Raw genomic sequence first — 26,119 nt, 5'->3', positions numbered from 1 at the left:
TTTCATTTTTGTAAATATAATTAGGGAACCAAAGGGAGCTATATAGAAAGAACATATAATAACTTTTTATTTTTATGTATAAGATTTTTTTTTTCTCTACGGTAGAAGATTTGTTATATGTGAAAGTTAAAAATCTCACCTAAATGGTATGAAATGATATGAATAAGATTAACTTTAACAATCAACCTAATACTTTTTCAATCTTGTAAACTCTAAAAGAAAATATGGGTACACGAAAACACTAAAAATTCAAATTATGCTTTATAGAGGAAATCAATTAAACCTCACAACTTTTATCTGAAATTTACACAGTACGATATGTTATAAATGTAAGGCTTTGAGAAGAACATTGTAAAAACTCGAGACCTCATAATCCTGACCAAAACAAAAACAGAAAAAATTTAATTTTTTAAAGATAAAAATGGCATTCACTTTTTATGAAAGAGAAGAGGTTTCACCATCCCTGCCAAGATCTTGGGTAATTGTGCAGCAATAACCTCAGACATCATTTCTGGAAATTCAACACTCAGTGCCCGGGACTGGATAAATGTATTCAAGCAGTACAGATGAAGTTGTTTGACAAGCTGTTGGTTTAACAAATGGATAAGAAACATGTAAGAAAAATAATATATTCATATACTATACAAACATGGCAGCTTATTTTTTTAATAATAGAAATACTTAAGATGTTTTTTTCTTACCGAACTGAAAACATCTCCCTCCACTTTCTAGCATAATATGTAAAATATTACATACTCATGACAAAATATCCTAATATATAGAAAGATTTAAAGAAATGAAAGTATTCTGTAATCCCACAGGATAACCAGTGTGAACATTTTGGTATATTCAAGGGTTTTTTTTAATACATACTCAGGTATACACATAATATACACACATGCATATATATTTCCATAAATGAAATTACTTTATAGTCTATTTCTTAATCCAGCTTTTTCATATAACAACATATAGACAATATATAGACTCTTCTATTTCAGTACAAACAACCCAGCATAATCCATTTTAATCTAATTTTAATTTTGTCAAAGTAATTCGTGTACATAATTTTGAAAGTCAGCTAGTACTGGAAGACCTATACCAACAAAAGCAACAGCAGCAACAACACAGATGTAACCACTTTAAACTTCTTTAGCCTGTGTCATTTGATATTTATCTGTGTATTTCTAATAAATTTTATTTTCCAAAGTTTACATTATTGATAAAGTTTCTATTAAATGAGTATTTAGCTCTCTTGTACTATATACCCCCCTCCCCAACTACACACACTTTCTCTTCTCTCCATTCTCTATATAGTTATATCTCAATTTTTGGCTAAATCGATATCTAACATTTATATTACAAAGATTTTTGTTTTTTACTGGATTACATTGTCTTTGTTATATGACTTACTTTAATTTTGCTAGGGCTAATCACCTTATGTTTCTGTTCCTTTGTTTTTTCTATATTACAAAGCCATAGGCAAATCTTCTGACAGAATTGTAAAGACTCACTTCAATATGTTCATGCAATTGGTAATAGCTCAGTTCCATTTTTTTCTTGGTATTAGTGTCCTGAAATCCTCTTCATTAGTTAGTGTGCTGGGACACCCCTTTGCATCTCTCTTGGGTTGAATCTTCTACTTTGGCTTACTCCAGTGTTTTGTTGTAAGAAATCCTGCAGGTGCCCTTGAGAAAGTTTGTATTTGAGATAATCTCTATGAGATCTTTCAAGTCTGAAAATACTTTTATGATGCCATCATATTTGTTTGATGGTTTGGCTGGTAAAAAAACTTGTTGAAGATTTTTCTTTCCTTGAAAATTCTGAAGGTATTGCTCCATTGTTTTCTGGGTTCCAGTACTGCTATTGAGAAGTCTAACATCATTCTGAATCCTGATGATTTGATGTGACTTATTTGTTTTTTCATTGGTATATTTTATGATACCCTCTTTATTCCAGGTATGCTGAAATTTTACAATGTGCCTTGGTTCAGTTGTGCTGTGCCTGTATACTGGGCCCTTACACTCAGAAAACTCATATCCTTCAGTTCTAGCAACTTTTCTTTTATGATTTCTTACATAATTTCCTTGCCTTGATTTTCTCTCTTGTTTCTTCTGGAAATTACTACTAACTGGAGAATGGAACCCCATGGACTAATCCCCTAAATTTGCTATCTCTCTCCTTTTTCATATCTTTATCTTTTTTGTTATATTTTTCTGGGTTTTCCTGAGATTTATATTTCCTGAGTTTTATATTTATATTGAATTTTTAATTTCTGCTCTTCTTTAATTATCCAAAAGTGTTTTCTTGCTAAATGTTCCTTTTTAAATGTTTTCTATTCTTGTTTCATTGCTGCAAAAATCATTCTTATTTCTCTGAATATCTTAATTTTTTGAAGCTTTCTTCTATTTTCTGCACTCTTGCTTTTTCCTTTAAGTTACATTTTTTCCTGTTTATTTTGCTCTCTGCCTTACATTTTAGAGGCTTTATCTAGATAGCTAATAATCTTGGCTGTCAGTTCATATTCAGCAGTGAGGCCTCAAATTTGACCTGGTGAGTAGAGGGTTTTTTTATGCTTTGTTGTTATTTTAGTGTGGTTTCTGAACACAGTAGTGAAAAAAGCTTGTATGCAATATGTCTCGACTAACCCCATATATCTTATTTTATTTACCCAGTTTTGGTGTCAGGTATTTCTAGGGTTTTTTTCCTCTTGTATAGGGAATGATGCATACATATCTTAAATACTTGTCTAATTATTTATTTAAGATAAGTCCTAAAAAGTGGGAATTTGAAAAGCACACAAACTTTAACTACTGCTACATGCTGCCAGATTGTCCATTAGCATTGTTACTGACTTATAACTCCATCCAAAATAGTATGAGAGTCTTATTCTCCACAACCATATCTTTGCTTTTCCTGTATACATAAAATCTTTTCTAGCTTAAGACAAAAACATTTGAGAGCATATTCAGAAAAATATATCACAATTCCTATCAACCATTAAATTACTCTCAAATTATACAAATACTAGTAAAAGGATATGTGGGTGATCTACATTGAAAATGAAAAAAGCATAATATAAATTCTGAGCAGTATGATGCAGGTTTTTAAAATGTAAGTACAAATATAAATTTGAAGAAAACACATGAAGTAAAATTTATATTTCACATTTAAGAAGTTATAGATATAATTCAGAAAATAATCATTAATATTCTAGAAAGCAAAATACTTACATCATGCAAGTTATCAAGAAGTTTTGTAAGTTGGTAGAAACGCTGTGAGCTAGGGACAACTCCTTTTTGCCTCAAACCAATTGCCTTGATGAGCTCTCTAATGTAGCTTGATCTCATCTCTTCAAACTGGCTTTGACTTCTTAGTCCTTCCAAAGGAACTTCAAGAAGATAATTACAAGTGGCAGTTATGTTTAAAAAAGATGACACTAGCAGTTTATAATATAAATTTCTGAGCTGTATAATGATTTATTTTGATTTGCAACTCTAGATACAGACATCTTAAATAGGAAAAGTTTTAGAACATGTAAACTTCTAGTTCTTTTGAAGAATATGATAAGAACAACTAGGTAAGTTAAAGAACATTTCAGCTTACCTGTTTTAAAGCTATTAGCATTTGCTCAAAAGAGCACCTGACATTATTCTACATTCCTGTCTAAAATACTTAGTTTGATTTAGTTTACAACTACATGTATGCTGGATCTTTTTTGTCTTTGTCTCCTTCCTGCTGATATGAGAGAAAGCCATTGATATTTGAATTTTCTCTTATATTCAGCCACTTGGTTTTACTCTATTTTATTTATTCATTAATTTATATTTTTAAATCTAACAGCTTTTGTTTGATTTTTTTTTCGGTATAAGACAATACTATATTCAAATAATAGCTTCATTTTCTCTTTTCCAACAGTTGTAGCTCTCATTTCTGCTTCATGGTTCAATGCATTGTTTAAGACTTCCAGAACAATATTAAAAAATGATAGTAATGGTAAATACCCCTGTTTTGTTGCTGATTTTACTGAGAATGCCTCTCATTCCTATTATGATGTTAACTGGTAATTTATATATCTACCTCTGAAATCTTTAATTCATACATCAAAATGTTGGGCACAACTTCCTACTCTTATGACTAGTTCTCTTGTTTTCACTACATAGTAAATTTACCTATTGCTTTTCTCCTAAATCTTTTCGGTCCTTCTGTTGTCACTTGTCTGAGATGTCCTGGTTGATTTCTTTAGCAACTCTATTACCAGAACTCCCAATTTCCTTGTTTTCTTTTACTTTGGTCTCACTTGTCCTACAAACAAATCTTCAAACTGAAGTGAAGTTTCTGACTTTTTCTGCAACTACATCCAGATTGCTGAAAGAAAAATCACATAATCTCTGGATTTATGATCTTGACCCTTAGCAGTATTTCTATAGAGAAGTGTACTTCATTTGAGCAAAGCCAACCATATGTGTCCAGCAAAGGGAAATAAATAATCCTTTTTCAAAAACTCCTACTTTATTCCCTCTACCCGAATCAGACCTTGGCTTCCACTTCCCTTGGAAAAAAGATGGCTGCAGATAACAAACCGATAGAAACCAAAAGTTAATTCTTTGGTTTTGAGTTTTCAAGAGCTCACATCCTGAGTATAAAAGGGATTTAGAAAGGTAATCTAAATTGGCAATATGAGATTTTTGCTCCAATTGAAAACTTAACTGTTGTACATACATTTGTATGTATATGCTATGTGTATCTATGATCTTGTCCCTTTACTTCATATGGCAGCTATTTTTTTTTAATTTACCATTTTAACCTTTTATTACTTAAAAAAAAATTTTTTTTTTTTTTTTTGGCTGCACCATATGGCATGTGGGATCTTAGTTCCATGCCCCCTGCATTGGAAGTTCAGAGTCTTAACCACTGGACCACCAGGGAAATCCCTATAGCAGTTATTTTAAACATCCATAACTCTTTTTACACTTCCCAACCAATCCTCAAATCTCTATCACTCTTAAACATGACTGTAAAATAATTTTTTCTTCTGATTACTGAAGTACTGTCTTTTCATTGGGCTTTAAAGAGTTGGAAAACTAGTAACCCAAAGCCCTCAGTCTATCCATCTAAATGTTTAGGACCAGACTTGAACCAATTATCCTCTTTACAAGAGAAGCGGGCCTAATTCCACACTGCCTCATTCTTTTAGTATCAACACTAACAACATGCTCCTAGGATATGATAATCTAATCACTAGGCTCTCATCCTATGCTCCTGGGATATCTCTGAAAATTATCCTCCTCTCCTACTCTCTTCCCTAGATTTCAGATCTATGATGAACCAGCTCTCCAAAAAATTTCTATTTCCTTTGAGCTCTTTACATTAATTCATTATTTTCTTAATTATTACACCCAGCATTACATGATTGGAGAATTTTCTCTCAGATTCTTATTGATTCCACATGTGGGTTTTTAGGATTTCTTGTAAATATATTAGTGGCAAGTGGGAGAGAGTGAGTGAAGGGCAGTTAGCCAGATGCTATTTTAGATAAGAATACTTTAAAAAAAGAATACTTTTTTTTGGTTTAGCTAATTTAAAAATAATGTGTATTCATTGGAAAAATTTTAGAAAATACAGAAAATACATGGAAAATTACAAGTCACCTGAGATCCTACAATCCAATATTTCAGGACATTTCCTAATATTATATTGAGAACATTTACTTATATCATTCAAAATTCTTCAAAAATGAATGTTTTAATTCACACATAAAATTTAATATCACAAAAATGTGTAGGACATACAATTTATTTAATTGTTTTATCATTTGACATTTGGAATATTTTACTAATCTAAACAATACTTATGATGAATGTCTTATTTTTTATGGATATATTCTTAGAAGTAGAATTATTAGAGTAAAAGGTATTACCTGTCTTAACACAGATAATATACATTTCTAAACTACTTCTTACTAGTTAACTGTTGTGTGCTTTGTACTGAGTATTTTCATTTTAGGTAATCTTTGCTTTTTATAGAGAAAAATAAAATACCATCTCATTTTCACTTCTCTAATTATTAGTGAGGTTGAACAATTTTCTTAAGCTTTTTAGTGACTTTTTTTCTGTTTTGTATTTGTTTATAGTGATCTAAGCTGTATTTTAAATATTCTTCTCAGTCTGTGGTTTAAAGCCCAGTTTCAAAATATTTAATCAGTTGTGTAACTTTATTAGGGCAAAGAGTACTGCCCAGGCAATCCAAATTTTGCCATGCTCCAGGCAAACACTTTCAATTACTTCAACTATTTCTTTTGATCTTTCCTTCCATAGCTTTAAATAACATCCTTATAGAGCTGATCCTTGAGTTTTTATTTTTAACTTTTGACTTTCCAGTATGGAAAATGGGGCTGTAGCTCTATTTCCATATTCCAGATCTACTATTACCCCCACACCACAAACACACTCACACATGTAGAACTTCCTATTCCTCCTCTTCCTAATATCATTTTCCTAATATTGGTTAGATCAATATTCAGTGTTTACTACTTTAGCTATGCAAAATACTACTACAGTCAAGTCATATAGCATTTACTATGATTTCTTTTCTTTTCTAGTATAATATTTTGTTTTACTGAGAGTAAGTAACCATATTGATGGGTGTGAAGTGGTATCTAATTGTGTTTTTTATTTGTGTTTCTCTAATGACTAGTGATGCTGAGCATTTTAATGGCTGTTTGTAAACCTTCTTTTGAGAAATGTCTATCAAGACCTTTATTTATTTTTAAATTGGTTTATTTTTTTATTGTTGAATTGTAGAGGTTCTTTATTCATCTGGATATTAATACTTTTACCTTAGCAGATATATGATTTTCAATATTTTCACCAATTCAATGGATTGCCTTTTCTTTGTGTTGTGTCCTTTGATAAACAGAGGTTTTAAATTTTGATAAAGTCTATTTATCTTTTTCTTTTGTTGCCTGTGTTTTGGGTGTTATATCCAAGAAATCACTGCAAAATCCAATGTCACAAAACTTTCCCTCTGTTTTCTTCTAAGGGTTTCATAGTTTTAGCTCTTAGATTTAGTTCTTTGATTTATTTCAAGTTAATTAAAATTTTTGTGGAAATATAGTTGATGTACAATATGTTAATTTCAGGTGTACTACATAATGATTTGACATTTGCATACATTATGAAATGATCACCACAATCAGTATAGAAAACATTTGTCCCCATACAAAGTTATTACTTACAAAGTTATTATATTACTGGCAATATTGCTTATGCTGTATATTACATGCCCTGGCTTATTTATTTTGTAATTGGATGTTTGTACCTCTTAATCCCCTTCACCTATTTTGCTCCCTATCCCCTCCCCTCTGGCAACCACCTATTTGTTCTCAGTATCTATGAGTCTGTTTTCATTTTGTTTTGTTCGTTTTGTTTTTTAGATTCCACATGTAAGTGAGATCACATAATATTTGTCTGTCTCTGAATTATTTCACTTAGCACAATACCCTCTAGATCCATCCATGTTGCTGCAAATGGCAAGATTTCTTCTTTATGGCTGAGTAATATTCCATTATATATTGCCCTATATATATATATATATATATATATATATATAAAATTATGGACATATATATATGGACACTTAGATTGCTTCCATATCTTAGCTATTATAAATAGTGCTGCAATGAACAGTGGTATGCATATATCTTTTCAAATTAGTGTTTTTGTTTTCTTCAGGTATATACCCAGAAGTGAAATTGCTGGACCATATGACAGTTCTATTTTTAATTTTTTGAAGAACTTACATACTATTTATCATAGTGGCTGTACCAACTTAAAATCCTACCAATGGTGCACAAGGGTTCCCTGTTCTCCACATTCTCGCCAACATTTGTTATTTGTTGCTTTTTTAATGATAAGCCATTCTGACAGGTGTGAAGTAGTATCTCACTGTGGTTTTGACTTGTATTTCCTTGATGATTAGCGACATTGAGCATCTTTTCATGTATCTGTTGGCCATCTGAGTATCTTCTTTGGAAAAATGTCTCTTCAGGTCCTCTGCGCATTTTTAAATCAGGTTGTTTGTTTTATGATATTGAGTTGTATGAGTTCTTTGTACATTTTGGATACTAACTCCTTATCAAATATAGAATTTGCAAATATCTTCTCCCATTCAGTAAGATACTTTTTCATTTTGCTGAAAGTTTCCTTCACATTGCAAAGCTCTTTAGTTTGATGTAGTCCCATTTGTTTATTTTTGCTTTTGTTGGCCTTGCCTGAGGAGATAGATCCAAAGAATATTGCTAAGACCAATGTCAAAGAGCATACTGCCAAACATAGGCAATAAAACATACTGTAGGAATTTTATGGTGTCAGTTCTTACATTTAAGTCTTTAAGCCATTTGGAATTTACTTTTGTACATGGTGTGAGAAAGTAGTCCAGTTTAATTCTTTTGCATGTAGCTGTCCACTTTTCTCAACACCATTTATTGAAGAGGCTGTATCTTCATTGTATATTCTTGCCTCTTTTGTCTTAGATTAGTTGATCTTACAAGTATGGGTTTATTTCTAGGATCTCAATTGTGTTTCATTGATCTATGTGTCTGTTTTTGTGCCAGTAGCATAGTGTTTTGATTACTGTAGCTTTGTAGTATAGTTTGAAATCAGGGCTCTTGATAGCTCTAGCTTCATTCTTCTTTTTCAAGATTGCTTTGGCTATTCAGGGTCTTATGTGTTTCCATACAAATTTTACAATTATTTTTTCTAGTTCTGTGGAAAATGTCTGTAGTATTTTGATAGGGTTTGCATTGAATCTATAGATAGCCTTGGGCAGTATGATCATCTTAACAACATTAATTCTTCCAATCCATGAGCATGGTCTATCTTTCCATTTGTTTGTGTCATTTTCAATTTCTTTCACCAATGTCTTACAGTTTTTCGATTACTCGTCTTTTATCTCTTTGGTTAGGTTTATTCCTAGGTATTTTATTCTTTTTGATGCAATTATAAATGGAATTGTTTATTAATTTATCCTTCTGATAATTTATTATAAGTGTATGGAAGTGCAACATATTTCTGTATATTAATTTTCTCTCCTACAACTTTACTGAAATCATTTATTAGTTTAAATAGTTTTTGGTAGCATCTTTAGGATTTTCTACATATAGTATCATGTCATCTGCAAACAGCAGCAGTTTTACTTCTTCTTTTTCAATATGGATGGTATTTATTGCTTTTTCTTTTCTGACACTGTGGCTAGAACTTCCAATACTATGTTGAATAAAAGTGATGAAAGTCAGCATCTTTGTCTTGTTCCTGATCTCAGAGAAAATGCTTTCAGGTTTCACCACTGAGTATGACATTGGCTGAGGGTTTGTCATATATGGCCTTTATTATGTTGAGATCTGTTCCCGCCACACCCATTTTGTTAAGAGTTTTTATCATAAATGGATGTTGAATTTTGTCAGAAGCTTTGTCTGCATCTATTGAGATGATCATATGGATTTTATTCTTCAATTTGTTAATTTGCTTCATTATATTGATTGATTTTCAGATACTGAAGCCTCCTTGCATCCCTGGGATAAATCCCACCTCATCATGGTGCATTATCCTTTTAATGTATTATTGAATTCAGTTTGCTAATATTTTGCTGAGAGTTTTTGCATCTATGTTCATCATTGGCCTGCAATTTTCTTTTTTTTTGTGGTATCTTTGTCTGGTTTTGGTATCAGGGTGATGCTGGCCTCATAGAATGCTGGCCTATTTATTTTTTTTAATACTTGAGAATGATAGGGTAAAATTTGCCTGTGAAGCCATCTGGTCCTCGACTTTTGTTTGTTGGGAGTTTTTGGATTATTGATTCAATTTCATTAACGGTAATCATTCTGTCCATATTTTCTATTTCTTCCTAATTCACTCTTAGAGACTGTACATTTCTTTTTTGTTTTTAGTTTTTTTTTTAATTTATCTTTATTTTTTTATTGGAGAATAGTTGCTTTACAATATTGTGTGTTTATACTGTACAGCAAACTGAATCAGCTGCAGGTATACATATATCCCCACTTTTTTGGATTTCCTTCTCATTTAGGTCACCACAGAGCACTGAGTAGAGTTGCCTGTGCTATACAGTAGGTTCTCATTAGTTATCTATTTTACACATAGTATCAATAGTGTACATATGTCAATCCCAGAGATTGCACATTTCTAGCAATGTATCCATTTCTTCTAGGTTGTCCATTTTATTGGCATATTTGTACTAATTGGTACATATTGCACTAACCTCTTACAATCTTTGTATTTCTGTGGTGATAGCTGTAACTTCTTTTTCAATTCTGATTTTATTTTTATGGGCCCTCTTCCTTTTTTTCTTGGTGATTCTGGCTAAAGCTTTATTAATTTTGTTTATCTTTTTAAAGAACCAGCTTTTAGCTTAATTGATATTTTCTACTGTTTTTTCATCTCTGTTTCATTTATTTCTGTTCTGATCTTTCTTTCTTTTCTTCTACTAAGTTTGGGTTTTGTTTGCTCTTCTTTTCTAGTTCCTTTAGGTGTAGATTAGATTGTTCATTTGTTTTTTTTTGTTGTTGTTGTTGTTTCTTGAGGTAGGCCTGTATTGCTATAAATTTCCCTCTTGGAACTGCTTTGGCTGTGTCCCATAGATTCCGGAACATTTTTTTTCCATTTTCATTTGTCTCAGGGTATATTTTTATTTTTTTGCAATTTCTTCAGTGACCATTGGTTGTTTAGAAGCATATTGTTTAGACTCCCTGTAATTTTTTCCAGTTTTTTTCCTTGTAGTTGATTTCTAATCTCATACCATTGTGTTCAGAATAGACACTTAATATGATTTCATTTTTCTTAAATTTATTGAGACTTGTTTTGTGGCCTAGCATGCGATCTATCCTGGACAATGTTTCATGTGGACTTGAAAAGTATGTGTACTCTCCTGTTTTTTTAATGGAATGTTCTGTAGATATCTATTAAGTCCATCTAGTCTAATGTTTCATTTAAGGCCCATGTTTCCTATTGACTTTCTGTCTGGATTTTCTGTACATTGATGTAAGTGGGGTGTTAAAATCCCCTAGTATTATTGTATTACCATCAATTTCTCCCTTTTTGTTTGTTATTATTTGCTTCATGTATTTAGGTGGTATTTTATACCTTTTTAATGTGTGTATCCCTTAACTACTTATTGTATACAGATGATTTTATTACTTTTGTCTTTTAACCATTTACTAGCTTTACAAGTGGTGATCTACTACCTTTACTGTATGTCTGTCTTTACTGGTAAGAATTTTCCTTTCATAGTTTCATATTTCTAGTTGTGGCCTTTCCTTTCTGCTTAGCAGAGTCTCTTTAACATTTTTTGTCAAGCTGGTTTAGTGGTACTGAACCCTTCTAGTTTTTGCTTGTCTGTGAAATTCTTTTTCTTTCCTTTAAATCTGAATGATATCCTTGCTAGGTAGAGTATTCTTGGTTGTAGGATTTTTCCTTTCATCACTTTGAATGTATCATGCCACTCTCTTCTTGCTTGCAAAGTTTCTGCTGAAAAGTTAGCAGATGGTCTTAAGGAAGTTCCCTTGTACATAACTAGCTGGTTATTTTTCTTGCTGCTTTTAAGATTCTGTCTTTATCTTTAATTTTTGTCATTTTAAGTATCATGTGTCTTGGTGTGGACCTCTTTGGGTCCTTCTTATTTATAGTTTTTTGTGCTTCTTGGATCTGGATGTCTGTTTCCTTCCTCAGGTTAATGAATTTTTCCAGCTATTATTTCTTAAGGTCTTGACCCCTTTCTCTCTCTTCTCTCTTTCTGGGACTGTGTAATACAAATGTTAGTATGCTTGATATTGCCCCAGAGGTCTCTTAAACTATCCTCATTTTTTAAAGTTCATTTTTCTTTTTTCTGTTCAGCTTGGGGGATATACACTACTTCATCTTCCAGATCACTGATCCATTCCTCTGTATCATCTAATGTATTCTTTCTTTCTAGTGTATTTTTTATTTCAGTTATAGTATTCTTCAGCTCTGATTGGTTCTTTGTATTTTTTAACTCTTTGTTGGAATTCTCACTGTGTTCATGAACATCTTTACAATTATTACCTTGAACTCTTTTTTTTGGGGGGGGGAGGGCGGGTAGATTGCTTATCTCCAATACATTTGGTTCTTTTACAGAGATTTTGTTTTGTTTTTCTGTTTGGAACATATTCCTCTTTATTCTCATTTTGCCCAACTCTCTGTGTTTGTTTCTATGTGTTATGTAGGTTGGTTACATTTCCCAATCTTGGAGAACTGGCCTTATGAATGAGACGTTCTAGGGACCCAGCAGTATGTTCCCCTCTGGCCACCAGAGCTATATTCTCTAGTATGTGGAGGGTGTGTGCCCTTCTGACTGACAACTGTGGGTGCACTGGTAGGGAGGGCTGGTTCTCTGTGAGTCCCTGCCTCATGTGGTGGCTACAGGCCCACTGGCAGGCAGGACTGGGTCCGGGTGTAGCTGGCAGCCCAGGGTGGCTTGGGGTTGGTACCTGCTTTTTGGAGGGAAGGTAAGCCCCCTGTGCTAATCCAGAGAGAAGATTCCAAAATGATGTTTGCCAGCACCTGTGTTATCATGGTAGAATGAGCTCCCCAAATGGCTACCACCAGCATCTTTGCTCCTAGGGGTAGTCCCAGTTGCCTTCTGCCTTCCTGGGGGGCTCTCCAAGATCAGCAAGTGGGTCCGACCCAGGCTCCTTTCAGACTACTGGCATTACGCTAGGACTTGGGAGTATGTGAGATTTTGCATATGCTCTTTAAAAGCAGCACCTCTGTTTCTTATAGCTTTCCAGCTCTCTCAAATATAAGCCCCACTGGTTTTCAAAGCTAGATATTCTGGGGGCTCATCTTCTTGGTGCAGGACCCAGGGCTGGGGAGCCTGATATAGGACTCAGACCCCTTGCTTCTTGGAATGGACCTATACAATTGTGATATTTCTTCTATTTGTGGGTTGCTGACCCAGGGATGTGGGTCCTGACTGTACTATGTTTCCACTTCTCCAACCTGAGTCATTGTGCTTCCTTATTTATGCTTCCTTGTTTATCTCTTTTGTTATGGAAAATCTTTTCTGATAGTCTTCAGGTTGTTCTCATAGATAGGTGCTCTGAAAATAGCTGTAATTTTGGTGTGTCTGTGGGAGGAGGTGATTTCACGGTATTCCTACTCCATTATCTTGGCCACCTCTCCCCAAAATGACAAGTTAATTTTTGTATATAGTGTTAAGGTAAGGGTACAACTTAATTTTTTTTGAATGAAATTTTCCATATACCATTTGCTGAAAAGACTGACTATTCCCTTAATGTTTACATCTTTATTTCTTTTTCTAATGTTTTGCTATTCTCTTTCTAGATTTGGGTGTTGGGCTTCCTTCTGAACTGTGATTTTTCTTTTTTTTTTGTTTTGTTTTTGTTTTTTTGCTCAACTTTTGAGAGGTTTTTCAACTCTGTCAGCCAATGGCAGTACTCACTTTTAAATTAAATATCTATCTATCTATCTATCTATATATATATATATGGGCTTCCTGGTGGTGCAGTGGTTGGGAGTCCGCCTGCCAATGCAGGGGACACGCGTTCGTGCCCCGGTCCAGGAGGATCCCACATGCTGCGGAGCGGCTAGGCCTGTGAGCAATGGCCGCTGAGCCTGTGCATCCGGAGCCTGTGCTCCGCAGCGGGAGAGGCCACAACGGTGAGAGGCCCGCATAACGCAAAAAAAAAAAAAAATATATATATATATATATATATATATATATATATATATATATATATATATATATATATATTTTTTAATTTCCAAGAGCTCTTTTCTTTCTTTGTGTTATTCCTTTTTCATGTATCCAGTCATTGTTTTATAGTTGGAATATGCTCTTTTATCTTTCTAAAGAAGGATGGCTTTTAAATTATTTTGAAGTTTTCATCTCCCTACATGGTTTCTGTTTCCTCCAAGTTTTTATTTTTTTAATTTTGTCTTTGTTTTTGATATCAAACGCCTTCCCCAGATGCCTTGGTTGTTTATTTATATTCAAGAGTAGAAAATTTAAAAGCTGATTGATAGTTCTGTTTGAATGGGTAGTGCTTATTGACTGTGAGCTTTAGTGCAGGGCAATCTGGCTATTTCAAAGAGAAACTCTTGCTATTAGCATATTTAGTTCTTTTTCTTTCCAGCTAAACCAATTCTTTAGAGAAGAATCTTTCATTTTCCTATCTGGAGAATATAAACTTGGATGACGGTGTTCCAGAAGATAGGTGGGTTTGGAGGATGGTGTCTCAACATTTTGTATGTACTTAATTTGTTTACACTATCAAACCCCTCACCCTCATCAGTGCCTGCAGTTCACCAATCCAGCTGCCTTCTATTATATCCACTTCAGGGAATAAACCTACAATCTCTGCCTTAGTTGCAGAAGAGCAATTGCATGGTTGGATGATATTTGGAAATAAATTTTCAACAGAATTTGGTGTTTTAAATTCTACTTGCATTCTCATTTCAAAAAACAACATCATTGTTGTCACTAATTGCAAAACATGTTAGAGGTTCAGTGATGCAAATCAAGGTGCTCTTTGACTTTTCTTACTTCAGGCTTAGAATCCACCTTCTCAGGTATGCTAAATTAGTTCTACTTGCTGGCTTGCAGAATTTTATTGCTATTGATTTTTCTTTCATTTTCTTTCCCTTTTATTTTATTTCTCAAAAAAATCCCTTGACTAATATTTTTATGTAGTTTTATTAGGAACGATGGTAAAAGTGTGTGTTCAAACTGCCATATTTTCCTGGATATCTATTTTAATTTTTAATGGCAAATGGGAGGTTTAAATTCTTATCAAATAATTGAACTTTTTCTTTGCCAACTTTCCTATTGCATTCATTTTTTAAAAGGTATTCCTTATTTGAGATTTCTAAATCATTTATATTCCTTTTAGCTAATTTTTAACAATTAAGGTGCTTATATGTGCCATTTATTTTAGGGTACAATTTGAGCTAAATATCCAAACTAAGTTTCCCCCAAATATAAAGCTACTTTTCTCAACAATATTTATTTGTTCCATGCTCAAAGATCTGTGATGTTTCCACTGCAGCATATTAAGTTCTAGTATATACTAGTCTGACTTGACTAATTCAGTGTATGTATTTCTCTTCCACACTTTATTATTTTAGCTTTCTAATTCTCTCTCTGCCCCCAGATTTTTGTAATACTTATCTATTTTTTAAGACTTAAGGATGAATTTTCAATAACTTTGCCAAGTCTCTCCTAAAAACTCTCATTAAAATTTGTGCAAATTTTATCACACAATTATATATAATAACATATATATATATATATATATATATATATATATATAATGTATAGTACTATTCACTAAATATATGATTTTCCCTTTTCTTGAAGTTGCAAGTGGCCAAAAACCTTGCCTTCTATGGTATGTGAGTGGAAGTCATACGTATCTCCCTTCCTTCCCTTACCACTCTCTTTCCTTACCACTGCTCTAGTGATTATGGAAGCATGTGTCAAGATGTAGCCTCCATTTGCCTGGAACACCTGAGTGATGACAATGAGCCTCCCTGTTGATCTGCATTGGAAATATAGTAAGAAGAATAAATACTTAAAATTTTTTTTGATAAGCTACTGAGATTTGGGGTTGTTTGGTCCCCAGCATAATGTAGCCTAGCCATAATTACAGAATTATGTTAATGATATCAACTAATTTGGGAGATCTAGGACTATCTATGATATATCTGCTATTGGATTCATTACTGTCAAGAAAAGAATGACAGGCATTAACTGCTGTATTATTACATTTATTCCAGTTGACTCTCTTGGCCAGTCCCATATCAATTCCCTTAACCCCTTTTATGCTTTTTCATCAAATTAGGCTTGCAGATCTATGCTCCAGATAGGGTTTCCAAGGGTGGGGGATAAGGCTATGGATCCTTAGATCCTGTATTAATCTGTATCTGGGCATAGATTTCATGAGGTAAACTTTCTTCTTAAGGGTTCAGCTTTTCTGCTTTTCCTCTTGATATACTCCCCAGCCCCACCATTCGAGATTCATGCCATTAGAAGGAAGTCTCTGCACAATCATTGATGAGAAACTATTGGCTCACTTTCTACCTAAGACCTTAGCTTTCTGTGGTTTCCTTTCAAATCACTATGAGTGAAGGAAGGGCCAGTTCAGGCATTCAAAGGCTGAGTCTACCTGTGCATGGAAATGGCACAGAAAAGGGTAAAAGTTAGAAGCAATTTAAAAAAAATTTCCCTCCCAGACCCTTGGAGATCCATTGAAGCAGAGGTGCATGTGTTCTTTGTGTATTAAAGAATCAATGGATATCTACCCATCCTTCTGGTTACCAATGCTGTTCTATAGTACAACATTTCCTTTTTCTTCAGGGTATGCAACTAGGGTGCATTTTCCAGCCTCTCCTGCAGTTAAGGTGAGCCATAGAATGTGGGTGGCAGACAGTTCAAGGTCTCATCTCTAAACCTTTTCTTATGCAGTGCTCATCTTCTAGTCAGATCCAATGGAGGACTCCAAGGTAATGAAAAGGGTAGAGCCCCTGGATGTAAGGAGCCTGGGTTTTCTTGCCAACCCACTGGACTGACCGTGAGTAATAAATAAACTGCTATTGTACTATGCTACTGATCTTTGCAGTTATGTGTTATGACCGTTAGCCTATCCTGACATAAAGAGAATAGTTACAAATAAAATTGTGGGTTTTATAGAGTAAATCCTCTGTGAGGTGGGGATGTAGGGAAGCATAGTTTGTGTTTATGCAATATTAATTAGTTTATAATATCTAATTGGATGGATATGAAAAAGGCAATTAATTATGTTTTACCTAAAAAGGATAGAAACGGGCTTAATTGATGGGCTATTTTAATATTAGGTGATAGGTAAAACCTGAGAAATATGAAGTAATGTTATTATAGTCTATGGATGTTTCTCTTTTGCAGTTATTATCTAAGATTCATAGCTCATGTGTAATCATACGATCATATTGTTGTTTGAAACTTTCCTAATGAATTAAAAATTAAGAAAGTAAATATCTTGTATTAAGTTACTTATGCTCACTCACTTGTATTAAGAAGTAGCAATACTTTCATACAGAGGAACTCTTCTTGGCTAACTTGAAGCTTCACAAACTCCTGTGGGATCTGCCACATGGTAAGGCATAATGAATAGAATGATGATTCCTTCATCCGCTGTCTTGCACCACACACAACACACAAAAGAAAAAGCAACAGGAAAAGAAAAAAAAACACAGAGTAGCTTAGCCAGTTTATGTAATGTATCAGAGATTATGAGATTTAGTAATTACCTGACTTATTGAAAATGACTTTTTATAAACAAACTCAATATTTGGAATTTTAAATGTCTTCTAAATTTAGTCACAATACTGGATTTTTGAAGTTAGAAAATTATATTAAATACACATTAACTGAGATTAATGCTGTTTCTCACTTTTATTATCACATTTTAAAAACCTAAACCAAGAAAGGAGAGCAAAGTTGTGGGAGTTGAAAAGAAAAATTTGTGGTGCTGAGGAACACTCAGGAAATACTTTATTTACTGATTTTTTTCCTGTGAAAAACACAAATAAAATTTTGTGTGCAATCCAATGGGAGAGTGAATTCAATTCACAGAAATTGAATAGTATAGAATAGTTCAGTGCACTCAGTTTAGAGTATCCAGTATAAAATAGTTACACTGTGAACTATTCTAGAGGAAATGTATGGTGATATAGAAAAGACAACATTAACAAGCATTAAATAATTGACAAGACAAACACAAATTCTGAATGTTGAGGAAATTTACTTAAGGCATTTTCTCAACTCTGTACTGTTTTGTAATATTTGTGCTAGTCAAAAAGTGAACAGGAATAGCGGACAAAAAAACTAGATTTTGACTCAGAAGAGCTAAGATTCTTTGGCAAATTATGCAATCTCCTCTGCCTCAGTTTCCTGGACTGTGAAATAAAGGGTGATGATTCCTTACCAACTTCAAGGGATTGTAGGAAAAAATGGAATAAAATATATGAAAGTTACCTGTAATCTGTAAAGACTTATCCAAATATAAATTATCATGTTATATAATTCTGAGTCAGCATGCACCATTAGGACAGTATAAATATTTTCATGAAAAGATTCTTACTCAGTTTAAGGTTACATGTAGAAAGTTAATTACACTAATTCCAATATAATGAAGCAAATTGAATTCAATATTTATTTTTCAATGTTTTAAATAAATTACCAGTCTAAGTTTTCCTCTAGGAAGAGAGATAATATTTTTACTTTTTGAAGGTAAGTCAATACTTTCATGCAAAAATATTCCTCATTTAATTCATTATCTTCATTATTACCAATGTAAAAATTTTAATTGGATAAACTAAATATTTACTTTTGTCTTTAAGTATATTTCTTGATACATTTTTGAAGTTTAAAAAATTTTGATTTGTGACAACTATTGAAGTAAAAGAAAAAAGCTCCAAATGTCAAATCACTGATAAAATAATACAATTTTATTAATGTTGTCATTTAATGCTATATCCTGAGGTAGTTCTAAGAAACCTTTCAGGAACATTCTATTATTTAGGACACTAGATGGTGTGATCATCTGTTGAAATGTAATTTTCAAGATTATCCTACGTATATACTTTTGATAACAATAACAACAAATGTCAAGTTATTACTTACTCATTTAGTATTAGATCAGGTGCAAAATACAGCATCTGTCCACTGACATGCTTATAAGATCTCCATCCTAGTCCAAATACCATTAAGCTCATCCAAGAATACTGGATGAGAGTTATCTGGTCATCAATATGTAAGTTTCGAAAACCTACAAAATAAATTTACATATAAAATGATCACAAAAATCACTTTGTCAAAAATCTTAAAAATAAATAAAAATTTGAAAATAGATGTAAGTAGGGTAATGTAATATAATGTTTTCAATCTCAATATATTTACACAAAAAAGCAGGAAATAATAATAGAGTCTGAAACACTAAAAAGAAGAGGCTCTGGAATTTATTAAAATTAGTCACTGTGATTTAGCATTTCTGGGAATTCACTAATTAAATCAAACATCTATCATTCATTCACGCAACACTCATTTATTGAGAGCCAACTGTGTGCCAGGCACTGTGGTAAAATGTTGCGGTTATGAAGATGAGTAAGACACAACCGTTGCCCTTAAAAGAAGCTTGCAACTCAACAGGAGAGATAAGCACATAAGTATTGCGATAGAGAAGGTAAGAGGGAATACACCAGGCAATAGGAAGATCAGGAAAATTGCCCCCAAACAGAAATAATGCCTGAACAGATTAGAGTCAGTTGGTGGAGGAATCTTAATTCTTTGGGATTTAAACATAAATTGGTTTTATTTTGTAAAACCACTGCTCTCAATTATGCTACATCTAGTTTTTCTTTAACAATCCTTAATTAAATTTTGGGTAGATTCCATAGTTTTCTGGTCACTTTTGCTTTCTGAAACTTAATCCAGTCTCATTTTAAACTCCCATATGGCTTAAGAGGTTTAGAGTCTGTGGGTATGGGTGTGTTTGTGTGTGTGTGTGTGTGTGTGTGTGTGTGTGTGTGTGTGTGTGTGGTGTGAATGCTCTGGTCTTTCACACCTTCACAACCTCCCTCTTTTAGACCTTTCTCTGGTGTTGGTGGCAGAGGAAGGATGGCAGGGAAAAGGCAAGTGTATCTTCACTTACACAGTCAAAGTTTTCTCTCCATCTCTTTCTAATTCTCTTTTTGCCCGCTTGGGGGAAGATGACCAGCTCAGCACTGATGGGCTTAAAGGAGGGAGGGGTAAAGGGGTGCTTGGAAGCATGGGCTGGGGTCAGATCGTTGATGGTCTTGTATTCCTATTAAGGAGCAATGGGAGTGATATAGCCTGATTTATATTATGCACAGCTCATTGGTAGCCATGTGGAGGATGGATTCAAGGGAAAGGGTCTGAGGTTAGGGAGAGAAATTGGGAGCTATGGCCAAAGTCCAGGTGAGAGATGATAAAAGCCTGAAATAAGTCAACAGGTAGGAGTAGAGAAGATAGAGTGCATCAGAGAAATGTTTAAAGAGTAAAATCAAAGAAATCTGGCAAGTGATAGTACATAGGTAGGAGAAAGAGGGAGTCAAATAGATCTTTCAGTTTTTTTACTTGAATGGTGGGTGATGATAACAGCATTACTGAGACAAAATAAAGGAGGAGAAACAGGTTAGAGAAAAAATAGTAAGTTTTGGACCTGTTTGAGGGACTGATGGGATATCCACATACATGTGAATTAGAGGTATGAGGAGTTATCGGAGCAAAAGATATAAAATTTAATTTATGTGTACCTGAAACAATAAAAGTGAATGAAATATTTCATTAAAGGTGTAAAGAAAAACAAGTGTATTGGTAGGAACCTCAACCACTTTCTGTACAGCTTTTTAAATAGTGTCTATTCCTTCAAAAAGTCTCACTGAAGTCCACTTACAAATGGCCTATTTCAAAAGTAAAACCAAAGCAAAACTTAATTTCTTAGATCTCAAGGGCAAAAGAAATTTATTTCCTGATTCAGTTAACTGTCTCAAGGCAGGTAGCAGAAAAGCCTATCTATCTTCTCTCCATACGTTCCAGATAGTCCCTACTTCATGCGAATGAATAGTAGGAAGACTGCTATTCCCTTCCTAGAAATTCTTAGTCTCAAACGAACCAAAAACAACCCTAGCACATATTCATAAATAGTGGTACCATAGCAGATATTTGCCCCCTTTTTGGGGGGAGGGTGACTTTTCAGTGTTTCACTTTCTCCCCTGCCTCCTTCTCTCCCTCCCTTTTTTCCTCTATGCAAATAGAGTTTCCCATTGATTGTAGTTTAGTGAGCACAAGTCCCCCACTTTCCCATCAAGGAAGTTGGCTAAGGCCTCTTCCCCTGGGCTTGTGATCTAGGTTTGATCTGTGGAACACCTACTACCTGGACTTTGAAGCAAAAAATAGTAAAACAAAGATTAACATATGGTTAGGCTTTACTTGTGATGGTGGTAGTGCCTAATGACAGTGGGATCCAATGGGGACATTTATGATTTGTTTATTGGCCCTCCAGAGATGCCTTGGTTTCTGCCTACTTTCCAGACTTGTCCTCTAGCTTCTATTCAGTGAATCCCTGATGTCTTTTCAGAAAATTATTTTTTTCTTTTCTTTTTTTTTTTTTGGTGAAGCTCAACTGTTTTTTCATGGGGGGGTTGTAGTTGTTTTACAATGTTGTGTTAGTTTCTACTGTACAGTGAAGTGGAGTTCCCTGTGTGCTATACAGCAGGTTTTTATTAGTTAAGTATTTTATACATATTAGTATATATATGTCAATCCCAATCTCCCAATTCATCCTTGTTTTGTTTTTAATAGCCAGAGGCATTTTGTTTTTGTTTTTTTAAATTAATAGAGTTGGTGTTTATTGCTTACATCCTGATTTATTCAGGTGTAGAAAGACTCCCTAAATAACTAGCCAAGAAAAATTTGGCATGCAATTTTCATAATTCTCTTTTTATTTTCATATGCCATATATACATCTTAAAGTTCATGTTTATATATTTTACCTCTCTGTTTTTTAAAAAAATTATGAGTCAGTCAATACAATAGATCTAATACAGAAATGCCACTTGTAAACTGAATATTTTATAGTAATAGTAATTAGTTCTTCCACCAAGTTTAGGATCATTTGATAAGAAATAAATAAACTTTCCTAATTTTTGCAAAGCAAGACCCCCTCAAGGGAGGCACATATAGACTTGGTCTATTTTTAGTATATTATAATATAAAAGGCAAATCTTGCTGAAATAACTTAAAACTTATGAAATTACCAATATTTATAGCAGAAAGTATATTCTTTCTATTTAACAGAATGGAAAACAACTCAGAAAATAGCTTTATTTACTCCCCCTTTTAGAGGGCTTATCTGAGATAAATGTACAATGTTAAATTGACTTGAACATACTTGGTACAGAAGTGCAATTTTTTTTTTACCATTAACTGTAATATCATTCATTACTTTATACTGAAACAAAGACGGGAACACTGAGATCAAATTCCCATTGATGATAATGATCAGGTAAACTCAGTACATTTGAGATGAGGATCAAAATGAAAACCTTCACACAGAGAAGTGATGGATGACCCGTAATTGTGTTCAACAAGTAGTAAAGAAAAATGCCCTTTCCTTTAAAGTGACTTGACTTGATAATTTCTGTCACAAGCTGTCCAATCCTTAATGCCTAAGAAAAAACTGAAAAGAAAGTGTACAGTAACACATGGCCTATATGACCTCCTAGGTTCTCCTGGCTTAATTCCAGAGTTTCAATAAAATATACAGGCTGTGCTCCTCTAAAAACTGTCTCATACTGAAATAGTTAATCTACAACAAGGGCAGAGCACTAACTACCTCAGCACCTTATGACACAAAGCATGAACTTTAAGGAACACAAAATACCTTCAGCACAATAAATGTAATCACCAACATATGTATGATGACATTATGAATAAGGACATGATGGGTAATGATTTAAGGCAGCATAGTTCTTTCATACCAATTCCAAAATTTAAATTTCTATAAATATTCTTTAAGCACCTGTTTGGGATGAAGCATTATGTTTGCAACTCGGCATAAAGACTAGAAAGATGCTGTTTCTGCCTTTAACACTTGTAGTCTGTGAGACAGACAGATAAGTAGAACATAATTACTACTGAAGCGTGACAGTGGTGTGGTTGACAAAGGCAAGGGTGAAGTGCTCGGAGAGAAAAGGGGCCTTTGGCTTCAGTCTGGGAAGGCGCAGGAAAATCTTTCTAGGGGAAGGTTGATTAGCATCCTGAAGGCTAGTTAGGGACTAGCCGGGGAAGATGTAGGAGAAAAGAAGGGCCTCCAGGTAGGGAAAACAATATGGACGAAGAAAGGCAGGAAATCGAGCAAAGAGCTTTGTGGGAACTGAAGCTTAAGGTGCTTGAAGTGGGAGAGTGAGAGAAAATGTGCAAACTCAGGAAGCAGATCACAGAAGGGCCTGGGGTACTAAGGCTAAGAACTCTGGCTTTGTTCTGGAAAGGGAAGGGAATAACATAATTGATTATAATTGTTTTTGAAAGATGATTCTGGTGGCAGAATTGAGTATGGTTTGGGGGTAGTGTGAAACTGTGGTAATAGTGTCAGTCAGGGGTCTATGACCGAAATCTAGGAAAAAATGACGAGGACCTAAACTAGCTCAAGGCAGTAGCAGTGTAAATATCGTGGATAATGAATCTTATCTATAATAAGCAGAGGTGACAGAATTTGATAACTAATTAGACAGGAGGTGAAGGAGAAAAGTAAGCCAAGGATTATAATCAAGATTCTGTCTGCAGTGCCATTTCAAGATACAGAAAAAGGCCTTAGGCTCACGGAGCAGAAGGTCATATTGGCTTGGAAGTTCATTCAGGTGGAAATGTGTAATAAGCAGTAGAAATATATGGTCCAGTAGTTCCGTAGAGGGTCTGGGTTGGTACCATGTAATTAGGAGTCATCGGAATATAGTGGTAGTTGAAAACAAGGCCATGAGTGAGCACATCCAGCCTTGCAGACTGAGAAACTAATGAAATATAAGATGGAACCAGGAAATGCTAAATTCATGGTGTGAGTGGCAGAACAAATCCACAAAGGAAACAGGAGATATGTAAATTGAGAGAAACATATCTGTCTGGAAGGCAAGTGACGAACGCCAAAGGAGGAGGTTCGGCAAGACATGGTTACTTTGGCAATGGCCCCAGAGGCATGTGAAACATGTTAAGGGCTGAAAGTATTCATTTGATTTGATAAGTAAAACATTTTGGCGACATTGGCAATAGAAATGTCAGTGGAATAGGATATCAGAAAAATCATTGTTTAAAGTCTTCATAAAAGTATTATCAAAGCCTGACTTTACTCTTAGAAGGCTAATCTCATTTCTTTTCTATCACTTTGTTGGGGAAAGTAATTTAATTTATTCACTTGATTTGGGGCGAGAGAAAAACATCTTTTGTCACACATGCAATGCCTATCACTGACTCAAAAGATATTTTGGCATGCTTCAAAGGCAGAAAACCAAAGGACTGTTCGAGTCCTCTGATATTGATGATTGCAAGTAGTCTGGCTAGCTGAGACCAAGAAGTAAGGTATGTTTAAAAATGTCAAAGCATTGACCTGAATAGATTTTTTTCACCAACTAAATAGAAGAATCAAGACAACATTTATAAAAAGGAAATATTTCTCGCAAACCTCTCTGTCACATCAATTCTGCTACAATGTATTAATATACAGGATGAAGAATATTTAAAGATGAAATTGGACTGGGAATGAGTACTTAATGATTTAACTTCCAAAGCCTACCCTGACTCAGCCCATAATGTATGCCTCTAAATTTACTTTCTGCCACTCTCCCCAATATAACTTTATTGTCAGTGGTTTCTTAATACTTGGATGATGAAACCCCCAGGAGGCCAGTAGTGTTTGAGAAACCATATGCACAAATGTATTTTTTCTCAATCAACAGCTATTAAAAGTTTTAATTACTATGCCGTGGGGGAAGGTATGATGACATTTTTTTATGTTACTAAGGGACCTTCACACCTGAAAAGATTGAGAACTATTCTTATGCTGGTCTAATTCATTGTTTGCCAAGCATACCTCATGACTTCCTTATTTTACACCACCAGCCACACTATTCCTTCTATCCAGAATGCTTTCTTGTCTTAACCACGATTTATCAGAGTCTCATTTCTCCTTCATGGTGTACTTTAACTGAAACCTTGTCTCTGAATCCTTCTCTTGTCCCTGAAGCCAAAAATGTTCTTCTGTCCCCATTTTTAAAAATCTGTATCTTATGCCACTTTCACATACGTCTATAGTTGACCTTTGAACAACATGGGTTTGAACTGGGTCCACTCACCCAGGATTTTTTTCAGTACTACAGTACTACATGATCCGCAGTTGGCTGAACCTGTGGATGCAGAACTGGGCTCACTGTGAAGTTACATGTGAACTTTTGACTGCTCGGAGGATCAGTGTCCCTAGCTCCCACATTGTACTAGGGTCAACTGTATAGTTGTTTGGGTGTCTTATATTCCGTTGGATTGAATGTTCCTTAACAGAGGGAATATGTCTTGTTCATTTTTTAAATTTTGTAAATATTGTATTGCTTCAAGTTTCAAATAAGAAAACATTACCCACTGAAATTATAGCTAAATGTCAATGGGAAATCATTCATGTATAGGTACAATATGTCAGAGGCAATGTATCCTAAGAGACCGGTTGTAAATGTACTGTCATTAGGCTGAAGTATCTTGCAAGTCTCCATTAAATAGAAACAAAGATATCTCTGAAATACTATGGGAACAATGTTAAATACAATGCAATTATTGTAACAGGTCCAAGATAAAAGAAAAGCATAGACAAAGGTGAAATGAGAATCCCTGACCAGGCAACATAAATCCTCTCAGGGACCTGCAGATACATGCCTTGAGGCCCTCATGCATGCTGTCACCTTGGTAATGATTATCATTCTGCAGCTGATCTTTTTTTCTCCGGAGAAATTTTTAATATTATCTTTTTTCTTGGCAAAGTTAAAGGGCATTGGTTTATTTGGATAAACACATATAATCTACAAGTTTTATTTCTTGAGCAAACACTTATTATATACAGTATTTTAACTTCAAATCCCTACAGGTCTGCTATTCAAATGAGCTTAACCAGAGAACATATGATCCTGTGAAGAAGTGTTGTCCCTGTTTAGTTTAGGACCATGATTCCTTTCACCCAGATCTTCAAGGCAGATTTTTCTCCTTTTATGCCTCAGAGGGCCTGAAATCTGATCATAAGCTGACTTCCCAACTACACTTTCCTATTGTGAAAGAATTACCTGATCTACCTACATGTTTTCCTAGCAGCATCTTTCTTTTTCACTGTAAATAAGTAAACTGACTTCTAATAAGCTTCATTTAACCAAGGCCATCTTTCACAGACCAGTAACATGTGAGTGAATGGATAAAACAAGTTCCTCTTATGTACAAAACTGATGACCAGATGCTAGGATGTGCTGCACCAAAATGCATT

The 26,119-nt window shown here is 34.2% G+C and overlaps 1 protein-coding gene across 1 annotated transcript in view; it reads right to left on the bottom strand.

Annotated features, from left to right (window-relative positions):
- Positions 1–265: 265 nt before the first annotated feature.
- Positions 266–26,119, bottom strand: part of PGR (progesterone receptor) — a 98,737-nt gene continuing 72,883 nt past the window's right edge. The window contains exons 5-8 of the mRNA XM_060017219.1: positions 18,715–18,859; positions 17,097–17,227; positions 3,234–3,391; positions 266–584 (exon numbers count right to left, since the gene is read on the bottom strand). Coding sequence (XP_059873202.1) covers positions 429–584; positions 3,234–3,391; positions 17,097–17,227; positions 18,715–18,859 — 590 coding nt within the window. The 3' untranslated portion in view covers positions 266–428. The remainder of the gene's footprint in view (positions 585–3,233; positions 3,392–17,096; positions 17,228–18,714; positions 18,860–26,119) is intronic.

The sequence above is a fragment of the Delphinus delphis genome, chromosome 8 (assembly GCF_949987515.2).
Source record: "Delphinus delphis chromosome 8, mDelDel1.2, whole genome shotgun sequence".
Classification (NCBI taxonomy): domain Eukaryota; kingdom Metazoa; phylum Chordata; class Mammalia; order Artiodactyla; family Delphinidae; genus Delphinus; species Delphinus delphis.
Note: the sequence above shows the minus strand (reverse complement) of the source record. Positions and strands in the feature narration are given on the sequence as shown.